Genomic DNA, 23,339 nt, shown 5'->3' with positions numbered 1-23,339 from the left:
CACCAGACGGCCTTAGCTCTCCTAGAAGGTGCAATCTCCCACGGACAATGGCTGATCTTACAAAACTGCCATCTCCTCGTATCCTTCCTACGGGAGCTGGAGAAACAACTGGAGCTGATGACCAAGCCGCACCCTGAGTACCGGCTGTGGCTCACCACTGATCCCACTCCTACATTCCCCATTGGGATCTTGCAGAGATCGCTTAAAGGTAAGAGTCGTGTTAGAAAAACTTCGAGCTGTTTTTTTTGACAATATGCATTTTGCAATTTGCTAGGCCAAATCCATCTTTATTGTATCTATCTTTCTGTGTGTTTTTAATCTTTTTATATTTAGAAATTAATTATACTTCCCCAAAGTGGAAAACTAACAGTACTACGCTGAAAAGTTTATTTGGTTAAACGCTTTTATCTCAGAAAATACAGGTCTGATTTAAAAGAAAAATATCCAGATGCTTGGAGTAGTGCACGCGGGTGAAACTGCTAGTGGAACCTAGTTTCCAAATATTTAGGAATTTTCTATAGACTCGCCAAATTACATTTTTTTAAATAAAAGTACACAATAACAACTACAGTGGTGACGGAGCCGCCCAACGGCCTGAAGCTGAATCTCCGCAACACGTACTTCAAGATGCGTTCTCACGCGCTCGAGGAGTGTACACACCCGCAGTTCAAGAAACTCGTCTACGTACTCGCTTTCTTCCATGCTGTTGTACAGGTAACTATGTAGTTTTGTATTCTAGAAATATTAGATACGATATTCGTACAAGCAGTTCATTTGAAAAAATAATAATTTTATTAGCAACTCTGCAACTGCTTTATCTCCACTTACATATGTCTCCTCTTATCGCTTCTGGGATTTGTCAGAAATTTTGTACCAAAAAGGTTGTACTCCTTGCATGTAGGTATGCAGCGAGAATATTCTAAAACTATGTACTTAAAGATTTTAAAAAATCACCTATAGGATGCAACATATCTTTGACTATATTTTATCCAGGATACAAAGAAGTTCCCTCGCATGCGAGTGAAACTGCGAGAAACGTTAATCAATGAACTGGGTTTCTTGTATTGGTACCTTAGAGTACAATATTGACTTCAAACCGTTTCCTAGGAGCGACGCAAATATGACAAGATCGGCTGGAACATATCGTACGACTTCAGCGAGTCTGACTTCATGGTGTGCATGCAGATCCTTCAGTGTTACCTCGACAGGTGCTATGCGGTCAAGGGACCCATACCCTGGGCCACGCTCAAGTATCTGTTTGGAGAGGTAGGTGGTTATTTTTTTATTTATATTTCTAGTTCTGCTACTCAACCTGACAGCCTGATACCCCTTAGTCAAACTGTCAGTCTTTCTGGCTTCTGTCGACCCGTCAGAAGTTCCAAAGATGTCCAAATAATAACCCCCATCAAATTTCGAAACACAGAAAATCTTGTCATGACAAGATGGTCGCCCGGCTACTCATCGACCGCGCCAAGCGAACCTTTTGATCGATTGAGCCGTGCGGCTGTTTTTTTTTGCCTTTAATGTTGTCTTACATTTTTTTTTTGGTCTTTGTGTCTGTTATTGTTTGTACTGAAATAAATGTCTTATCTATCACAACCTACACCTTTTATAATGAAGGATAATGGAAATCTGTATACCCTAAGTATGTAAATGATTACTGCCAGGTGATGTACGGAGGTCGTGTAATAGACGACTACGACCGTCGCACTGTGGGCACGTATATGGAGGAGTACCTCGGCGACTTCCTGTTCGACAAGTTCCAGCCCTTCCACTTCTACCACGACGCAACGTTCGACTACGTCATACCGCCTGATGGGGAGAAGGAACAGTATATTGGTAGAATATTTTGGGTCTTTTTGAGGTGTTTGTAGATGTTCTTCTTGATTTTCTCGATTTCGTAAGAAAGCGACATTAAGCAACGCGTTATTGTATCAACGCAATAATGAAGACCACAAATACATACAACGTGTATTTGATGAATGGATGTTCGAATCTGATTGCTACGCAGCAAAACAATACAATGAGCAACGCGGCAACGCTGCCGTATTACTTAGGACAAAGCCTCTTACAACCTAAATACTTTGGTCAACCATATCTTTAAAAAAATACCTATGTATACTTAGGACTTGGACATAGTCTATGAAGTTCGTTGGGGCACAATTCTGTGTATTATCCCTAAATAACTGCATTTTTACGACAGATGTATTCTCTATGATGCATTTCTAAAATAACGGTGTCTTGAATTCCTATGTTACCAGAGTTCATCGACATCCTACCATTGGCGAACACTCCCGAAGTATTTGGCTTGCACCCGAACGCCGAAATTGGCTACTTCAGTCAAGCAGTGCGGGAGATGTGGGGACATCTCATCGAGCTGCAGCCGCAAACCAGTAAGTAAACAGACACTGGGCCTATAGTGATAAGGCTACGGTTCCACTGAGGCGGGGCGGGGGAGAGGTGCTTTACCTAATCGAATGGCATGGAGAGTGAATGCTCAGTGATGAGCCTCCCCTGCCCCTTTCCGCTCCGTTCTGTACTCGTCGCTCCTCTTTGGACGCTAGCCTGCCTAATCTAGCCTGTGTACCAATACCTCTCTGATGAGATTTAAAAGAAAGAAACATTTATTTGCATATGTAAGGTAAAATACATGATATTTTTGTGTGTTTTGTGTTAGTTGATGATATTATGTTTTTTTTTCCACGCGGCCTTAGTAAAAGTGTGGGACCGTAAGTATAAACGAAAAAGGGTTTATTTAAATGTTTGATTCATAATGAACAATTTATTTAAATGTATTTTTATTTCTGTTCTATGCTGCTAGGCATCGTTAAAAGTAAGTTCTATTCATACACAAATAAACAGACCAGCGTACCTTATAGCTTAAGTTAAACGATACTGAAGTAAGCTGTTTATTATAGTTATCGGCACGGCTATTGAGCCCTGACCTTCACCTGCGCAGAAGCGATTTATTGGTTTATTGCCTTATGTGTACAGTGCGCAAAGCGATCCCCACTCTTCCGCCGAGAGCTCAATATCCGTGCCGGTAACTAAAACTCTGTAGATCGTATAGCCCGAATTGTCTGCCGTGGGTTAACAAAAACTGTTTACAGCTTTTTCCCACTGGCGAATTTGTCGCACGCGCCGCATCCAGGTTTTTAACATTTTTGTACCGGCAGTTGACACTGCCCTTACTACCAAGCGATGCTGCTCGGTTTTTCGGCTCTGAAAAGGCCGTCAGGGATGGTCAATATATTTTCGACAGCAAAATTACTAGATTATAATTCGTTGACTCACTATAAGACATAACACAGGCGAGGGCGGCGGCGCGATGAGCCGCGAGGACTTCATCGACGGCACGGCGGTGGACGTGCTGAGCAAGCTGCCGGCGCCCTACGAGATCTGGCGCGTGCGCAAGCAGTTCGAGATGAACATCACGCCCACGCTCGTCGTGCTGCTGCAGGAGCTAGAGAGGTACAGACAGTTCCTCCACTCCTTGCGTTGTAATTCCTCAATGCTAAGTGTCGTGACCATCACCTTCGTAAGTATGGTGATGAAACAGGGAGGTATGAACATACAGTTACTCTTCTTCTTCTTCTTCCGAGCCTTTTCCCAACTATGTTGGGGTCGGCTTCCAGTCTAACCGAATGCAGCTGAGTACCAGTGCTTTACAAGGAGCGACTACCCTACATACAGTTCATAGGTACATAAAATTACATGGAGAACAAATTGACCGGCAGAGGAATTGACATAATGCAATATCTCCTAAGAAAGTAGCGCGTCAAAATGCAGGTGTTTGGGAGATGAGGAACGTTACTAGCTCCGCCTTGACATGCCTTGAAATACTCAAAATAAAACCACCAATCAATCCAAACTTCAGAGATTAGTTACGTTCCTCCTTTGATTGTATAATTAACTAACTTTCTATTTGTGACATTTCATTTTAATTGACATTTACAACAAACAGCAACTTCCACTTCCAGATTCAATCGCCTTATAAAGAAGATGCACACTACGCTCTCACTGCTCCGCAAAGCGTTAGCAGGCGAGATAGGCATGGACGCAGTATTAGACAACGTATCTTACTGCATGTTTAACGGACAACTGCCGCAAGTGTGGCGGTCCTTAGCCCCGGCCACGTGCAAGGGGCTGGGGGGCTGGATGGACCACTTTATTGCAAGGACTAAGCAGTATACGGACTGGGTAAGATCTTCCTAGAATAGTGTCAGAAGATTCCAGAGTAATATGCCCACTATAAAAGGTGTGACAGTGAGTATTGTATGTTCAACGGACAACTGCCGCAAGTGTGGCGGTCCTTAGCCCCCGCCACGTGCAAGGGGCTGGGGGGCTGGATGGACCACTTTATTGCACGGACCAAGCAGTATACAGACTGGGTAAGAGTTTGTAAGACCTATGTAGGTACATTACAGAGCAATATGTCCGCTATAGAAGGTTTGACAGTGAGTATTGTATGGTCAACGGACAACTGCCGCAAGTGTGGCGGTCCTTAGCCCCCGCCACTTGTAAGGGGCTCGGGGGCTGGATGGACCACTTTATTGCGAGGACCAAGCAGTATACCGACTGGGTAAGGGTTTAGGTCACTAGGAAGATTGAAAAGATCTTAAATCACGTAGTAAATTATGGTGCTTAATTACTTAAATTAAACTATAGATCGACAAATTTGTTAGTGACAATCTCCGCTGCCATGACCCCGCGGACCATGAGAATATCGTTTACGTATTTGCCAAACTCTCGCCAAGTCTGTATTTTTTGATGTTCATCTATTAAATTTATCCCAGGCGACAATGGAAGAACCGGTAGTGATCTGGCTATCAGGACTTCACATCCCGGAGTCGTACCTGATCGCGCACATCCAGATCGCGTGCCGCCTGTACACGTGGCCGCTCGACCGCTCCACGCAGTTCACGCGCGTCACCTCGTGGAGATCCGCTGACGAGATCGAGGAGAGACCCGTCACTGTATGTACTACTTACATCTTAGTTTATACTGTTATAGCGTGCTAAACTATCAAGGAGTATGTATATGTATCGGGTTGGTCAAGTTGAGGAGGTAAAAGGTGTAAACCAATGGTGGCCAACATCCAGTACGACTGGAAGCAACCTGGAGTCGTAACTGATCGCGTGTCGCCTGTACACGTGGCCGCTCGACCGCTCCACGCAGTTCACGCGCGTCACCGCCTGGCGATCCGCTGATGAGATCGAGGAGCGGCCCGTCACTGTATGTATAGCTTACGTCTTTACTATATATTGTGATCGGGCCAAAGTTGAAGAAGTCTGATAGGCATTATCCGGGTAGAATAGTTCTCAATATATGTAGTTCGGAATAGGCTAGACAAGATGACTCCGCCATCCCTCCCCTCCCCATTTCAACCATTTTGAGCTATAAACGTGAGTACTGAAAACTGCTCGCATTACTTTCAATTGCAATTGAAGGAATGTCAACAGTCAAATGGCTAAAAGGATTGTTATATTAGCTCCTTTTAAGATGACAACAAGTATAAAACTATGTAAGAAGAAAATATGCTACCCCGACTAAAATTGGGACAAGGAACTGAGCGAACGAAAATTATTCGCTTTTCAAAATGTCCATTCTACTATCTCTCCTAGGGTTGCTACGTGCGAGGTCTGTACTTGGAAGGAGCACGCTGGGACTTGGAGGAGGCGTGCCTCAGACGCTCGCACCCCAAGGTGTTAGTGACCGAGCTGCCTATAATGTACGTCATACCTATTGAAGCACATAAACTCAAGCTGCAGGTATGTTCCAACTACTTATTTAAACTTTTTTATTTTAACTCGGCCCTGCAGTTTCACTTGCATCCTCGATGATTTCTTCTATATTGGACTATAGATAACTACACTAATATTATAAAGCTAAAAATGTTTGAACGTAGCGGTTGCCAACCCGCAGGCGAAATATTGCAAATTGCATCTGTGTCTGTGCTGTGCAACGGTTTTGCTTTAGAAATACGATAGAATGCCATTTATTATGTCAGTCGGCCAAGTAAATACTAATGTAAACATAGGTACTCGTACATAGTCAGGGACATCCCAAATGATGACTAGCCTAGTTTTTTTTGTAACTATGCAATAACCGAAAAAACTGCAAGTACAGACACGGATTTTCCTCTGCTTTTTGCATGCATAGACAAATATTTATATTACCTAGTTATGACGCTGTACCGTTTCCGAGTATTGTTTTTTCAGTACTTATAAGAACCAAAAGTAGTGTCAACATTGTCGAGTTATATCTGCAAGACATAATAAACGATAACTTATTGCGTAACATACATTGTAGTTCAAAAATATTATCAGCTTAATGATGTACACAGTTGGTATATTTATGCTGTTCCCCTTTCCCCGTGGTTTTACCCACGTTTCAGGATACCACTTCCCGCAACCGGGTAAAAGTAGCGTAGCTATAGAAGACCTTTCTCAGGCTCTGGCTTATCTGTGAACCTTAGTTATTGATTCAGAAGCGTTGGCAACAGACAGCATAAAACCCAACTATTTTTAGAAATTTGTTTGATCTAATCATTATCATAAATCCTCATATTCACGCTGCGAAATCACTTTTAGTTTAAACAATTTGAATAGATAATACGATGATATATTGACACGGACACAGCATGTCGCTTAGTAAATAAGACTTTAAACTGTGCAGGTGTCGATAACCCACATTATGTTTAATTATATTCAAGGCCAAAAGTTTATCTTTCTATCTTTGTCTGTATACTTTTCGTATGCCCAAAAAATTAACTTTTTTACATCATACGTTTTGTAATATTTACTAATTTATTGCGTCGCGTGACCAGATTTTTATCATTAGTTTTCAATAATGACAGTATTTACGACCTTATCTATATTTATATTCCTTATGTATAGACTTTTGGACCGCCTTAAATACTTTCTTATTATTTCCTATGTTCTTACTTATGCACTGCCTTAGATACCTCCTTTTTAACAGCCTTTAAAACCACCTTACGACTTCCTTATATGTCTTATGTACTCCCTTATAATGTGTTGTCCATTACCAGAACACTCTACGCACACCAGTCTACACGACGTCACAGCGTCGCAACGCAATGGGAGTCGGTCTCGTGTTCAACTCTGACCTGTGGACTGCTGAACACCCTAGCCATTGGATACTGCAGGGCGTCTGTCTTATTATGAATACTGACTGAATTGGTACAAGGCGGTGGAGATATGTTTTAGACATGGTAATGTGAGTTATTCAGCTTTCAACTGCAGGCTTTTTAGGAAACTCGCACACTGTGATTTGTTGTACTTAGCACATATTATGTAATTTGAATAATTATCTATTGGTTTTACCACGGAGGAACTAAAGATAGGCGGAGATGCTATATGGAAAGTAGGTCAAAGGCCTTCTTGTAGGTCACGGAAACGTACGGTAGGCGAGATCAGTTACTAGTAGTAACTAGGAGCCCGAACTCCTTGTTTATTCAAAACCAATCTGTAAAAGATTGGTCTTCATTGATTGGTGATTTAATTTTGAAAATATACGGGTGGGTTTCATCCCCCGAACACCCGCATTTTGGCGCGCTACTTTCTTAGGAGTTGTGCTTTCTGATATCTCTACTAGTCATTTTTCTCTCCATAGGTTAATCCGACTACAATTAATAATGTATTATGTATGGCGCAATAAAGACGTCAAAGTTCAATACCAGTTCCTGACCATTGCAAGATATATCTGCTACCTAGGTAATGTTCACACGAAATGCTAAACAAATCCGCCGCCAGTATAGCAACTGTCTAGTCAGTAGTACCTGTTTTTATAGAATTATCTTGTTTTATTATAAGGTTTTGAATTAGATGTTAATTTTTAAATAAAGACTGATTAATGTTTTATATTGTTTTATTTTTATTAAAAAATATATTAACATTATATAGGAAGACAATCTATTGGCCAAGGTTGTCTGTCTACAAACAATTAAATGACCTTGTCCCACTAGTCAATGGGTACTTAGTAAGGTCAACAAACTCTTATCGTATTTACTCTTAATCTTTATTAATGTTGTTTTTGTAGACATATAAAAAAATAGCCATGTCTGAATATTATAAACCTTGCTTAACTTTAAATGATGATTATTTAAAATAGCATAGGTTTTTTCTATACATATGGTGTCAAACTTCCGTCTATACCTAGTCAAGAATATTCATGTCTAACTAGATTTGCATTTGGCCTTGACTTGAGGTAAACAAATATTATAGAATGAGCTACTTAGGAAATCAGATAGACGCTGCCACTTCACCCAGCCTTTGTTGAAGAGAAACTCTCTTGACTGCTCCTTGCCTACATAATGTGGATCCTGTTGAAAAGTAAATATTGTTAATAGGATGGCAATCAAATGGTTTAAGAATCAAGATACAGGAATAAACTAAAATGACAGGTAACCCCCCGTAAATAGGTGCTTCTTAAATTAGCAGAAGCAACAACAATTTAAAATAATTATATGCTATGTTAATATTATGCCTCTAGCCACCAACACAGCCATCAACAGAAATGGAAGAAATCATATTCAGAAAAAAACAAATTCAATTTTTTTTTTCTTACTGTCCCACTGTGCAATGCAGCAGTGGCCTACCCATTTCTATTTCACACCTCACAATCTTTCAAATGAAAATAAATACAACACTTACCACAACTAATAAACTAGCACCACTCTTCCCCAAATGAATGCCCACAATCCCTTTGGAGGAAGCATCCACATCTCCGCCCATCATCAGAGGACTGCCGAACTTCTCAAAGTGTGATACCAGAGCATCCACTACAGTCTTCAAGTCATCTCCGTGATTTACGTGTATTATCTTGCATGGAATGTCATATAGTTTGTCTATTACTAGGCATACCTGTAATATGAGAAAATAAATACTATGAAGTTTAAGTGAAAGGAAATATTTATCTATAATCATCTTTTTAATGTCTAGAAATCCTGTTGGAATGGTATAATTTTATTTAGCAACAAATAAATCAAAGATAAGCAACTTTGTAACCATGTAGGTGTGTCTTTTGTCAGATTCCAAGATCACAGTAAGTACAGAGAACATGATGTGGACTATTTGTATTTTCCATTTTTATTAATAGAATATATTTTTGGCTCCGTATAATTGTAAGCATATGTTAATATACGTGTAATTTACCTCAAAACTACCAATCCATTGCCTAGAACCTACAAATGATGGAGGTTTATCTTCTAATTGTACCAATATCTCTTGAATCTCTCTTATGGACGGGACTTTAACGTTACAGTCTTGATTATCACTCATCCAGGAGCAAATCGTTTGTAAAGTTCTGTAGCCGCAACCCCAACCCTGCAAGAAAACATTTAAAATTAAAAAAAAAACATACCGGCCGAATTGATAACCTCCTCCTTTTTGGGAAGTCGGTTAAAAACTTACACGTAATACCTCAACATAACCTCAAATTCTAGCAGTAACGATAAGAATTTTAATACGCATAATGAATACTTACTCTGTCATCAAAACCATCGCAAAGATAATGATAATACTTGTAATTTCCAGAAATTAAATAAGTTTTCCCAGAATCCTTCGAGATCCCGGCACATTCGTGGATGTTTGTCAACAAACTTGACATTTTGAAGAACAGTGTTGCCAGCCAAACACATTTTTAATGTACCTAAAAGAAACAATTCTTAAAAGTGATTTAAAATCACAATCTCACAAAGATAGTAAATAGAAAAAGAAATATGTAATAGATTGACTGATGATACCTACCTCGTCTGCTACATTAATATGTATTATTAATATCATAATAACGTATTATGGGCATTATGATGGCAACTCAATACTCATGGCAACTCAATAATATTGAGCCAGCCAGTTACTTGGGGATAGTCAGAGAGGGTCATATGATTAAAAGTAAGCTCATCAGTATAATAACAGAATTTAGGAAATGATAACTTGGTTCTTAAATCTGCAGTATACGTTAACGTTTTAACAGGAGTTGACTTGGTGCACGTTTATTAGTTACTAGCTTTTGCCCGCGGCTTCGCTCCCGTCAACTGACTTCTCTACTTTACCCTATTTTTTTTTCACAAGAAACTTCTCCTGCCTGTATGCCTAGTAATAGACAAACACAACAAAAAAAGAATTAGCCAAATTGGTATAGGCATTGTTGAGTTATGCGCTTACCAACACATTTTGCGATTCATTTTTATATTATAGATGTAGGTATTTAGGTACCGAACGACTTGTCTGTATCATTTATCATCATTATCTAGCAACAAGTCATCTTCAAAAATTAGAATAAGTAGTTACCTATTCCTAAACACAGTATTCATCGTTTGTCTAGTTTCTAGGTAGGTTCTGATCTGCTACCTTCACGTGTCGCTATAGGCACGTTCATGGGTGAGTCAGTAATTTCTTTACAAAACATTCCGTTTTCAATGCCAATAGTCAAGGCTCCCTTTAGCCACGGGTCAATTCGCTCAGACCATCTCGAATTGCCATTCCATAAAACTACGAGAATGATGGAAAAACAACCCTAATCGCGCCTATTTTAGATAGTGCAGTGATATCTGAGATGTACCTATCTTTGCAAGGAAGGGGCAGAATAGAACATCCTGTTTATAAAGTGATTAGGTATATCTAGGACCTAGCATAAACTAGCATTTATCTTGAAGGATCCTTTGTAAGTAAATTGTCTACAGCTTCCTTGAATTCGAATCGAGTTTGTTTTTCTTTCTTTATTGCTTCGTAAGTAATTAGTGCCTTATTACTAAACGCACAATACACACAGGTAAAAAACCGGTGCTAGGAGTGCCAAAATTCACACAACGTTTACTTGAGGAAAATTACATAGATACAAATATCATACATCATCCCTTTTTCCCAACTATGTTGGGGTTGGCTTTCAGTCTAAACGGATTCAGCTGAGTACCAGTGCTTTACAAGAAGCGACTGCCTATCTGACCTCTTCAACCTAGTTACCCGGGCAACCCGATACCCCTTGGTTAGACTGGTGTCAGACTTACTGGCTTCTGACTACCCGTAACGACTGCCAAGAATTTTAAATGACGGCCGGGACCTACAGTTTAACGTGCCATCCGAAACACAGTCATTGGTGTCTAAGATATACCTACTTAGAAAGTACATACAAACTTAGAAAAGTTGCATTGGTACCTACTTGCCTGACCTGGAATCGAACCCGAGCCCTCATACCTACTTGAGAGGTCAGTTCTTTGCCCACTAGGCCACCACGACTTTTATACAAATATCATACATAATATACTATTTCATAATCCTATTATGTATAAGCATTTTACTAATGTAAACATGCGGACAGGTGTTTAAAATTAGCTATATTACCTACCTGACTAATATTTATGGTTGCTAAGCCAAATTTGTATGGAGTTAGGTAACTACGCCATTCTGCAAAAACAAATACTTACCTACTTACGTATCTAGGTACCTACAGTCCGTAATCTAGGTCTTATAAATATTTTGATGTTTCAGATTGTGAGACGAGTGCATCAATCTACATACTTTACTTAGCCTGATTTCATGGGTAGAACTATTGAACTATAAGCTGGGTCTAGTCTGGCAACTTGTTGCAAGAGCGATTGCGTTTCCTGGTCAAGCTATTGAAACTTAAGTGGAATCATCCATTCCACTTACGTTAAGTTTCTACCGACTCAGGCACATGCATGAATTTTCGATCCAAGATATCAATTAACGACAGCTGCTAAAATAAATAGCTAATTGGATAAGCATGAAACTCGAAGAAAACATTTCCTAATAAATCTTGACATAACAAGAACAAAAACAGATGAGCGATACGAGATTATTGGAATTGGTGAAGGAAAACATTAACTATTTGTACATCGCAGACCAAATGTTCAAAGAAGCGACAATATTTGTACAATATTCGCTTGGGTCGGACAGGTTATCGGCGCCGCGGTATATAAGAGGGGTCTCTGAAAAAAATTCGGCATACACACATCTGATTTTAAAGTTCTCTCTACATCTGTGATAGATAACTAACAAAATGATGAAATACTTGGTGAGTGGACTGTCATTAAAACTTTTTGTTAGGACGTAATTAACTGTTGATTTAGGCATGTCTACAAAATTGCGTTAGAAAAACAAACGTTGTTATTGTTTTGAATTGATGTGAATTTTATTTATTTTTGTCGCGGTGCTATAACAATAGCTGTGTTCTATGACTGCTACGGTTCGTAACTAGTGCTAGATATAATAATAATTTATAAGCGTGCGAAAAAAAACTATCAAATTTTGATAAACAGGTATAGGTACTTGATTTAGCAAAAGTAATTGTGATTTGCTGTTTTAATTTTGAAAATAAAATTAGGATGGTCCAAAAACACATCCTTTAGGAACACTCCTTTTTATTTTACTTAAAATCATTATATACATAATTTACTATCAAAAATTTGACTTTTCTTTACAATAAGCATAATATCTTATCAAAAGGTCGCCAAAATTACAACTAAGTTTGATAAATAGGTATCTATTGAAAATATAAAACTTCCTCTGAATGAAGTTATTAAGATTACAAAGAATTAAAGACGCGATAACCCAAGATAAACTAGCCAATTTCGAAATTAAAACAACAATTTATTTACGCAACTTTTAATGTGAGTGATCAGGATTATTTATTTAGACTTCGCTTAGTTAAACTAAACTGTAGTTACGGAAATAATTTCTTAGTAGAAGTTTGCAGTCTGGCTTGCATGAAATTGCGGTCTAGATCGGCTAACTCAAAAGAGATTGCTATGAGACTAGGGCTGCCATCCGTCCGGGTTTCCCCGGATTTGTCCTCGTTTGGAGGCCGTCCGGGGGCCGTCCGGGCGGCGTTTCAAGAAGTGTCCGGGGAAAACCCGGACACTTTTCATGTAAGGAAGCACCTCATTGAATTTAAGTATATGTTAATAGTAAAGGGATTACAAATTAGGTTCAGGGGAAAAATGCGATTTACGCCAAATGACCGGGTTTTTTAAATGTTTGTCCGGGTTCGGCGAAATTCGAGATGGCAGCCCTATATGAGACTTATCTTTTGGTTTAATAAAAGTCTTGTTTTCTTTTACTTATCAAAAACAACTAGGACAACAAAAGACTGACTCATGGAATTGATTACCTACAGCTGATAACGATATAGCTAATTAGTCAATTGAAATTCTTTGTATCATTCTTTTGCAAGATTTTGTTTTTATAGCCTGTGTTACAAGCTTCATTGTTTGTTGTGTATTTATTTAATTTAAGAGGTAGAGGTAAGTAAGCACATATTATTACAGTTACCTTAGGTAATTTAAAGGAAAGTGCCTAGTTTAATACCTAAACATACGTAATTTATCTAAGTCCATCGTAATAATTTCAGCATCATTGCACTTCTTAGGTTATAATCAGTACTATACTTAATGTGCTTTTTTCCATTTTAATCGTTTCATCCTGTGTGATATTTGGTATTTTACTCAACTTTTGACTGGTTAAGACCAATAAAAGATTTCTTGTAATTTCCCAATGCTTAGTTCAATTTTTTTTTTTTTTTTGCAAAAACTGTGATTACATATTCTAAGCCAAATCAGTTGTTAGGTATGTGTTCAAAATACTGAAGTTTAATCAAGTTAAACTATGTGAATAGTTAAACAAACAATCTGTTAGACAATACGAAGGCTGAGTGTAAATGTGTTTACATACGATCGGAGCCTCGGAAACTAGTTTGTTTAGCAGGAAATCCTTGAGACAAAACTCTGAATAGGTATCTATTTACTTAGTTTTTTACCATAGGTATTCGTCGCGTGCATTAAATCATTGTATAATCTTATTAGTTGTTCTGGCATTATTATTAATGAATAGGTCATAGGATTTTAGTCTCGCGATGTTTCGAAAAATGTTGTTTATTTATCACCAATGAATTATTTATCTTATGTTATCATAATTTATTATAGCTAGTTATTACTAATTTTGATTGTTTTCACACAGGCGGATTTTCTGTTTTTCAACGTCATTTTTGTACTACTTAGCAGTTTGTTAATTGTTTGCTATTACGATGGCGCTCGGAAAATCCACCACAATGTGAAAGGAAAATTAATTACTTATATGTGAATTTATATTTTTTTTACAAATATTATGACAATGCATGACCATGATCAATAACACAAATATGTACTTCCTTCGATGCTAATCTTATCGACGAGATAAAGTGAATCCGTCCATATCACTGTCAGCATTTGGTTTTCACTTTCACACTCAGTCGTTCAGTGATTTGTGCCCAAAATGAAAGTGTTTCTCGTTTTCCAGGTTATCCTTGTTTTGGCGCTATTCGCCATGGCTGCGGCCCAGGGAGGTATGTTTCACAATACGCATATTAATTACTAACCTACATATTACTTTAATTACCAACATAGTTTTTCTCATTTTGGACGTAATTTTAAATATGATTTATTAAGTACTTTCATTAAATTTCTTGCATGAAGAAGCAACAACATTTTCATAAAAAAAAATAGAAATCTGAGGCAATCTTATTGTTGTGAATGCTTTTTCATTTATTTAGTTATATTGATTTTTTAAATACTTAGCCTCTCTCTTAACTAAAACTATGGTCATTGTATGCAGATTATTTTGATCCATGAACCGAAAAAACATTTTTAAATGGATTCCTGCACCAATTTAACCGGCATATAATATAAGTACAATTAAAAAATAAATAAATTCATTTAATTATTAAGTAACATACCGTCAGTTGCACAAAGCGTCCTTAAAGTTAAAGCTTCTTTAAATCTATTACTGATTCTTTCTTTGTCAACAAGATAAAAAGTGTATGCAATAGATTTAATGAAGCTTTAATTTTTATTTTGTGCAACTGACGGTCAGTCAATTGCTAACCTAGTGGGAAAATCATTATGTGCCAGTTTTTCAATGTTTGTGGTATAATTTCAGCTTAGGCTGGTATTACATCAAGGCACAAGTTTACCGACAAAATAAACGTCCGTTTTTCTTAAAATAACAATTTTCTTTGATAATTAAATGTGTAAACAGGTTAACAGTTGTTTTAAGAGAAACTGACGTTTATGCTTTCATAGAACAATAAATGTCCACGTTCGCCAGTCTTATAGACAAACTCACGTGCACGTAAATCATTTATTTAGACGTAACAAGGGTATAATTAGTGCACTGTAATTATAGAGCACTTAATTAACAATACAGATGATTAATTACAATTTACAACGCACCAATGTTACCTACACACTGTGAAACCTAGTACCAAGAACGGATTTATATTCATTTACATTTCCACGTAAAGGTACATTTTCAATTCTTGCTGCCGAGACTGTCACATGCGATGACAGATGTCAGATATCTGACAGCCACTGCACATCATGCTACTGCCCACTGCTGCCTCTTCGATCCAAAACGTAAAATTCGTTTCATGTAAATACATACAAACCAGTATTTCAGCTGCGGTTGTCACTGCAGTTAGCAGCGAGAATTCAAAACGTACCTACCTTAAATAAATGCATTTTTGAATGCATCTCTTGCACGTTAATGCACGCTCATATGGAAAATTCTTTTCAGGACGTTATGGAGCAAACAGACCTTCACCTGGTGAGCACGAACACTTCATTAAAATAATCATTTTTCATCGCACATTGCACACAAAAATGTTGATAATAATTAGTTGGGATTTATTAACAGAACGCTTTTCTTAATCCACTTAATATATAAGATTAAAAGCCACTCTACAAGTTCTGATATCTAACTGTTATAATCTTACTGATACCTACTTAATTGTACTATATTGTGACTGACCCAAATTCTTTAGCCTAAACTTTAGTGCTTTTGTATACTTGATTGTATTTGTGTTAACAAAAACCGCTTTGCTCATATCAGCCATATTGTTTTCAGTGAACGTAGTGGACAACAACAACCCAGGAAACGGTAAGAATAAAAACCTAATATAAATAATCATTTCTACAAGAATTGATCAATAAGCAAACACACTCCGGTTTTAAGATATTTTACAAAGAAAGTTCCAAACTCTCATTAATTACGTTCGTCATGCTAATTTTATCAGTACCATAGTAGTCTTTCATTGCTTTTGTATCTGCAATGTGGCAATGCTTTGCAACGACAGATTAATTTATTATTTACTACCTTACGGTTTCTCCCGAGCCCCGTGAAAAGAACTTTGCGCAACAGGGTAAAAACTGAAGTATTTGTCAAATCAAACATGTTCTTTAGAAAAACGCGTTCAAAACAAAATAACTTCAGCTTCATTAGTATAGATTTGTGAATTTCATACAGATGGTATAGATTCAGTGAGCCGTTTTATCTAAAACATACAGTAAAATTAGTTTTTAGGCAAATGAAAAATTCCCAAGTAAAATAGATTAAATATTATTTCTAGTGAACTTTGTCGACAACAATCCCAGCAGCAACAACAATCCCGGTAACGGTGAGCATTCTAATTTATTACGAAAAAGCGTTCTTATTTGGTACATTTTAAAAATAAAGAAATCCTTATTCTTCAGCCAATATTTTATAACGGTCGGCTCAAAACAAATAGTATGCCGTTTTTGTCTATGCGTGATTAACTTAACCTTATCCTGTAACAAAAAACAAAGTAGATGTTAATACGGTTTTCACCAATAGAAAAGAGTACGATGTAAAGCCGAGATGGATAGAAAAATATGTACTTAAACACTCGACTACTTTGCTTAAATGACGCTGTTTTATTTTTAGTGAACTTCGTCGACAACAGCAACCCGGGTGGCGGTGAGCATTCTGCGTTTATTAATTGCCACTTTTTTAGTTTATTTCGTTCCTTTAAGTATTATTTCATCAACAAAATCTCACGATAATAGGGCAACAAATAAATACGATACATTATTTCTAAAACATGTTGTCGACAACACTTAATCCCTGTCAAACAACAATACTTACTATCTGTACCTATATATATCGATATATTACAAAGTTCCTTATATCGTTGTTCTCCCTAAAAGCTAGTACCATCAAACATTTCTCCATGTCTATGTGAAAATAATAATGAATGCTTTCAAAACTGTGTGTTGTGTAATGCTTTGCTTATGATGGGTATTTGTATTATTTCTAGTGAACTTCGTGGACAACAACAACCCCGGTAACGGTGAGAAAACTGCTTTTTTAAATTATACATTTTGTATGAAAATCACTGCTCATTAAATTTTTATAAACCTATGTCTATTTTATGCAGCTGGCAGGTCTCCTCATAATAATATGAGTACAGTCACCGTAGCCGACAATCAGCTAGGATGCCATTATTATTAATTCCATTTTTTTATTTAAAAAAATAAACTATATCTTTAAATATTAAATACAAAAATATGTATATTACAACATTATATAGGTATAGGTTTCACCGTGCACGGACAGTATGCTACGCTTTCTAAATAGCGCTCGAATTAAAAGGGTTTGCTTACAATGGCATCATTATTTATTTATTTATCTACATTTATTTCTTATATATTTTTAGTGCACGTTGTTGACAACAACCCCTACGACAACAACCCGGGTAACGGTGAGCGCACTGCTTTATAGTATTATTCAAATTAAAATAAAAAAGCTAGTAAAGTTATTCACACACTAGTTAGTAGTTAGTACAGTATATTTTAATTTTTTATTTAGAGTTTTTAATTTATTTAAACACATTTTTATTTTATGTACATTTAACACACACATTTCTATAAATAAAATAAATCAATTAGATATACGTAACAACACTTTGCTTATAACGGGTTTTATTATTTCTAGTGCACTTTGTCGACAACAACAATCCGGGTAACGGTGAGAACTCTGCTTTATACTATTAAAGAAACGAATAAAGTCATTTTAATTTGTTTTAAACAACAGTACGTTTTATTCTGTGTGTATATGTGACATGATAATATTTCGTACACATAGGAACATAAATAGTAAATTAATTAGGTATTTAAGAGCGCTTTGTTTAAACTGGGTTTTATTATTTCTAGTGCACTTTGTCGACAACAACAACCCGGGTAACGGTGAGCACAATGCTTTATTTATTACAGAATATCAAATGAAATCAGCAATAGAATAATAAACTTCACTGAAATGGTTCAATAAATATGACAGTTTCTTGAGAATTGCAAAAAAATATCAAACACTATAGTATTTAAATCATTTTTATACTTAATACACTACACATTATATTCGTTACAGCGTGCATAGAATGCTTTGCTTATACTGGGTTTTATTATTTTTAGTGCACTTTGTCGACAACAACAACCCGGGTAACGGTGAGCACAAAGCTTTATTTATTACATAAATCAGACACAAAATATTGGGTTATTAACTACCTTACTTCTTTTAATATCAATTAAAAACAATAGCAACAACATTATCTATTTTTTTTTTATACAAAAAAATACAAGTTAGACACACTTTAAGTATGCTTTTTAGAGCATGTATTAAATGCTTTGCTTATACTGGGTAATATTATTTCTAGTGCACGTAGTTGACAACAATCCGTACTACGACCCATATTACAACAACCCGGGTAACGGTGAGCATACTGCCTTGTAATTATTACATGTCTTAATATATTAAAAGGATTCAAACTCAGAATCATTTATTAATTTATGATACCTATGATTAGGTTAGGATATTTGTATGCAGCCTTGTTGGGTACCATATAGGCATGCTTCTGCTAATTACATTTATTGTAAAACTACATTTTAAAAAGTTATAGATTGTTTGTCGAACATAACAGCACAGGTATTAAGTTAAATTGCACTGCTTCGCTTTTAACCATTACTTTCATTATTTTCAGTGCATGTGGTAAACAACAATCCTGGACCAAGTAGGTATCTTTAATATAAAGCCCCTTAAGCTAAAGTTAAACCTATTCTCAGAACGTTTTTCCTGTGACCGATGGCGTACCTATGTAGGTACCTACTTACCTATTAAGTATTTGGGTATTCCAGTTCCTATACATGCGACTTATCTAAGCAAGACCGAATTAAGAGCGCTATTACAAAATCGAATTGCTCAGTTGTAGGTAAATTAGACGATAGCCGGCAGCACTTGCGCATGTGTGCGTCTAGTGAAATACGCAACGCACACCTGCGGACCGCCACGCGGCACAAACAAACTTGAGACTTTGCCACTTTTTTCCGAAATAATTTATTGTTTTTATAGTTTATGAAATATTATTTGTACCGATGAATTTTATAACCTAGAATAGCTCGATTGAGTTACAATAAACAAGTAATCGTTTACAATTTTTAAATTATTTAATCGACAACCAAACTTTTCACCATGTTTATCAATTATAAGTAATTGATTTATAAAAAAACTAAAATCTATAATTCGTCTTCCATGTATTGTATCTTCATTTTCCTGCAACAATGAAAACTAGGAATGTAGATAGTTTATTAAAACAAATATGTCACGTATACCTTTTGCGGGTGACAAAAAATACTTACCATATTATTTGTACTGGTATTCAATTGAGTCTGATAGTCTGAATTAAATATGCTTTCATTATCCTGCAAGAATCAAAGAAGTCCAATTACATTATTATGCAACAGCGAAACTAACGACGATGACATTTACGTACATATTTCTTTATAACCAACATCAAAAAGAGAACCCAATCTATAACATTTTCGAATTAGAATATCATGGCCTAATACTTATGTATATTACATTTCAATCAGATCATTATAACTAATAAATAAAATAAAACTCACTAGTATCAAAACGTGTTAGATGCGTAGGTTGCGCTATATTTTCGAACTCCGGCGAGTTTACGCGGCGCAACAGCGAGCGATACGTCCCTCCTCGGTAAACGCCTGGCGCTGACTAAAGTTGAACACCGCGCGTCACAAGATTTATATTGATTTTGCATTGCAAACAAAATTATTTTAAAATATTGTTTTACTTTTAAATAGACCAATTTTTTTTCAAGCTTTATAACAATACCACCTTAATTATTAAATGTTTTTTATTTGAATTTGGATTATACTTTCATAGATAAAAAATATAGTTTCGTACGGAAAATTGTCAGTAACTCTCAGTTTTATAGAATTATTTTTGGTGTAATACTGTATGAATTGTAATAAATTGATTTAAGCACTTCCAAGTACAAGATATAGTTGTATCTTGAACATTTTTATAAATGGTTAAATTGCTATATCCTCGGAGTACCGAAGCATCAAAAGATACCCAAAAGCAACATTTTATGAAACATCCTTTGCAGAGACAAAGATTTTACTGATGTACGTGGACAAATTAAAATATTTATTTAATACACTTTCAAGATAAATGATCAAACTTTCTGAATCTTATTTTTGTTTTTTTATTGTGACTATATCCAAAGCATCAAAACTCGTATAAAACGTTTAAATTCGCGAAAATTTGTGATAGCCCTCTTAAGCTGTTTGTCAACCAAGATAGTCTTTTGAGAACCATATTGTGCTTATATATGCATAATACTATAACATGAAGTATAGTTATCGGCACGAATCTTGAGCTCTGAACTTCACCGGCGCAGAAGTAATTTATTGGGTCCCTTTTGTGGTATGAAGTGAGGTGCGGGGGCGGGCTAAAGCGGTGATTGGCCCGCCGCGCATCGCGTCATAGCCGTCACTCGGGATTGGTTCTTTGCTAATTAATAACTTCTGCGCAGATGTAGGTCAGAGCTCAAGATTCGTGCCGATAACTATAAACTTAGGTATACAGGTATTTAAAATGGGTACCTACCTACGTGTAATAACGTACGCCATCAGTTGACAAGGAAAGCAGATATGTATATTTTCCTACAATAAAGATAATGTAAGAAACTTGACACTATCACTGCACATCGTAATAATATATTTCAAGATTCTATGATTTCAACAAATATCTTTAAAGATGATGCCTAGATATGATAAATATTTGACGCATTAGGTACTATAATAATTTCCGTTGTTTGTTAGAATAATGATTCATGTTCAAGTATTTTTGGCTAAAATAATACCTACGTATGTCCAGATAATTATCCCGTTTCCCAGCCATTATGACTTGACTAACTTGTTTTATTTTTGTTTCAGTTAACGTCTACAACCGTAAGTACATATATAAACAGATTTTTCCATATAATCATCGTATACACTATAACACTACTACATACTTAAGTAGATTGTGAAATGCAATAATTAACGCTACTGATGACTTCTAGAAATTCATTTTAATTAAAAAAATATATATATATTAAATTAACTGTATACTAACAATTTATAATATTGATGCCCTATTGCACTTAATGCAACACCTTAGCACAGCCTACTACTTTCAACTAGCACATAATGTGGGCTGCAGGCACATGCTTTCATCACGCTTAAGTCACGCTTTATATTACAGCTGACCCGTCCTTCAGCCGGCCTTCAAACCGTAAGTATCATTCATCATCATCCTCCGAGCCTTTTTCCCAAACTATGTTGGGGTCGGCTTCCAGTCTCACCAGATTCAACAGAGTACCAGTGCTTTACAAGAAGCGACTGCCTATCTGACCTCCTCAACCCAGTTACCCGGTCAACCCGATACCCCTTGGTTAGACTGACCGTAAGTATCTATCATTAATCACAGAAAAAAACTTCTTTATTAACACGCTTATTCGTAGGTTTTAATTTATTTCTAAATATTCAAAAAGGCTTCTATTTGCCGTATCTATACAAATTAATGTCAAAGTCAAAGTCAAAAGTCAAAGCTCTTTATTCTGTGTGTATGTGATGAACGAGGCATGTGTCATGAATGGTGCACAACGAATGCTCCGGTTTGGGAAGTCATCAATGACCTTTTAGACTATAAAAGATGATTTAAAAATGCTCGAGTGAAGCTACTTACCGTTCGCGGACCGTGCCTCGAAAAGTCTGTTTACGGCTTTATATCAACGGGCTAAACAATGTTTAAGTTGCCTCCAAAGATTGTTCAATATGTATTGTATTGAAATTCCACAGTTTTAGTCTAATGATATTTCAATTTTTTTCAGCCCCTCCCGGCGGTGAGCCAGTCGGTAATTATCATTATTTATATTTCTTTAATTACTTGAAATTGATATAAATAAATAGATATACTTAACTTTAACGTAAATATAGGTCCATTCTCTTCTTACTCCGATCTAGACTATTAATTTTAAAGATATCTTAATATCAATTTCATGGTTAGTTTCTAATCTAATAGGTATTATTTTTTATCAAATGCACTGCACTGTACTTAGGCAGACTACAAGTAGACTTAGGTACTTTATTTTTAAACAAATAATGCATAGCAAATTACTTATGAGTTATATCTTTTTTCAGACATTTCTCCTGTGTACGTCAACCGCCCCGGCAAGCAATGTAAGTATAGTCTAAATACGGACGTAGGTAACTAAAAACCTTCCTAAATGTGAAACTCGTGTCTGCTTGTGTGTCTCTCCCTTTAATGCTCTGTTTATTACGCTTTGTGTGTGCTTTAGTGATCATAAAATTAAAAGAAACCTACTTTTGTGAAATCAATTTATATAAGCAATTTAACAAAGAAATCAAAAGTATAACACTTGTGTATATATTTAACAGGCTACATTTGCATAAGACCGATTTGGTTTGTCAGAGGTAATTCTTTATTAATACCATAATATGACACAAATACATAGAGGATCTGTCCCCTCTACTAAGTGGTTATCCTGTATCTCAGGAGACAGAAGTTTAGTTTAATAATATCAACTTAATATTGTTAAAACTAAATGAAAAACTTCTTGCATTTCAGACGACAACGAATACGCGCGTGGTGGAAAGTAATATAAATAGATTATATACTTACCGAATTACTTTCACTTTAATAAATGTTTTGTTGTTATGTAAATCTTCCGATTGTTCAATGATCTTATCTAAATATACTTAATAATTTTCTATAACTGTTGTCTTATTCATGCATGGTAAATATAAGATACCTACCTTACTCGCGAAATTATTTTTAAAGAATCTTTTTGTAAGCTTAAAATTTTGAATGTCTGCACGACAAGCATGTCGGCATAAAGTCTTTAAATTAAGTCTAAAAAAGTAATTAGAATTACATAGTAGTTACGCTGCAACTAGTATACTTAGTACCCAATAACTGTTTAATTGTCCCTGCTGCCATAAAAAAGGTTTTGCTTCAATGTGTTGTTTTTAATCAATGTGCCGATAAGGTGGAGGTTCTTAATCAGGATGTTTTTTTTTGTGGGAGTTTCTAGTTAGATAAAGTCATAATATACGTACATATGTACATTATTTGAATAAATTCATAGAGAATTATAATGAG

At 36.2% G+C, this 23,339-nt stretch overlaps 3 protein-coding genes across 52 annotated transcripts in view; 2 read left to right on the top strand and 1 right to left on the bottom strand.

Annotated features, from left to right (window-relative positions):
- Positions 1–7,863, top strand: part of LOC110382257 (dynein axonemal heavy chain 10) — a 67,289-nt gene extending 59,426 nt beyond the window's left edge. Inside the window, exons 83-92 of the mRNA XM_064038266.1 lie at positions 7–208; positions 572–714; positions 1,108–1,266; positions 1,668–1,839; positions 2,262–2,393; positions 3,312–3,471; positions 3,981–4,200; positions 4,797–4,976; positions 5,625–5,771; positions 7,052–7,863. Coding sequence (XP_063894336.1) covers positions 7–208; positions 572–714; positions 1,108–1,266; positions 1,668–1,839; positions 2,262–2,393; positions 3,312–3,471; positions 3,981–4,200; positions 4,797–4,976; positions 5,625–5,771; positions 7,052–7,198 — 1,662 coding nt within the window. The 3' untranslated portion in view covers positions 7,199–7,863. The remainder of the gene's footprint in view (positions 1–6; positions 209–571; positions 715–1,107; positions 1,267–1,667; positions 1,840–2,261; positions 2,394–3,311; positions 3,472–3,980; positions 4,201–4,796; positions 4,977–5,624; positions 5,772–7,051) is intronic.
- A 9-nt stretch (positions 7,864–7,872) lies between these two features.
- On the bottom strand, positions 7,873–9,652 carry LOC110382262 (probable Ufm1-specific protease 1). The gene is made up of 4 exons (XM_021342800.3): positions 9,508–9,652; positions 9,177–9,347; positions 8,676–8,885; positions 7,873–8,344 (listed from the first exon to the last, which is right to left on the bottom strand). Exons 1-4 carry the CDS (start codon positions 9,628–9,630, stop codon positions 8,198–8,200), a joined length of 651 nt encoding a protein of 216 aa, XP_021198475.3. The 5' UTR covers positions 9,631–9,652; the 3' UTR covers positions 7,873–8,197.
- Positions 9,653–11,898: 2,246 nt separating this feature from the next.
- Positions 11,899–23,339, top strand: part of LOC110382263 (putative uncharacterized protein DDB_G0283431) — a 32,194-nt gene continuing 20,753 nt past the window's right edge. The window contains exons 1-18 of one of the 50 annotated variants that reach the window (XM_064037995.1): positions 11,899–12,057; positions 14,316–14,361; positions 15,591–15,620; positions 15,921–15,953; positions 16,423–16,470; positions 16,758–16,790; positions 17,131–17,163; positions 17,530–17,574; positions 17,808–17,840; positions 18,026–18,058; positions 18,281–18,313; positions 18,523–18,579; positions 18,847–18,876; positions 21,110–21,124; positions 21,420–21,449; positions 22,048–22,071; positions 22,358–22,396; positions 22,806–22,839. In XM_064037995.1, coding sequence (XP_063894065.1) covers positions 12,043–12,057; positions 14,316–14,361; positions 15,591–15,620; positions 15,921–15,953; positions 16,423–16,470; positions 16,758–16,790; positions 17,131–17,163; positions 17,530–17,574; positions 17,808–17,840; positions 18,026–18,058; positions 18,281–18,313; positions 18,523–18,579; positions 18,847–18,876; positions 21,110–21,124; positions 21,420–21,449; positions 22,048–22,071; positions 22,358–22,396; positions 22,806–22,837 — 609 coding nt within the window. In that variant the 5' untranslated portion in view covers positions 11,899–12,042 and the 3' untranslated portion in view covers positions 22,838–22,839. Of the gene's footprint in view, positions 12,058–13,197; positions 13,286–14,315; positions 14,362–15,590; positions 15,621–15,920; positions 15,954–16,422; positions 16,471–16,757; positions 16,791–17,130; positions 17,164–17,529; positions 17,575–17,807; positions 17,841–18,025; positions 18,059–18,280; positions 18,314–18,522; positions 18,580–18,846; positions 18,877–21,109; positions 21,125–21,419; positions 21,450–22,047; positions 22,072–22,357; positions 22,397–22,805; positions 22,954–23,339 lie in introns of those variants that run through there. The other 49 variants (XM_064037994.1, XM_064038004.1, XM_064037993.1 and 46 more) reach the window with 49 other exon arrangements.

The sequence above is a fragment of the Helicoverpa armigera genome, chromosome 15 (assembly GCF_030705265.1).
Source record: "Helicoverpa armigera isolate CAAS_96S chromosome 15, ASM3070526v1, whole genome shotgun sequence".
NCBI lineage: Eukaryota > Metazoa > Arthropoda > Insecta > Lepidoptera > Noctuidae > Helicoverpa > Helicoverpa armigera.
This window is presented reverse-complemented; position numbering and strand designations above follow the sequence as displayed.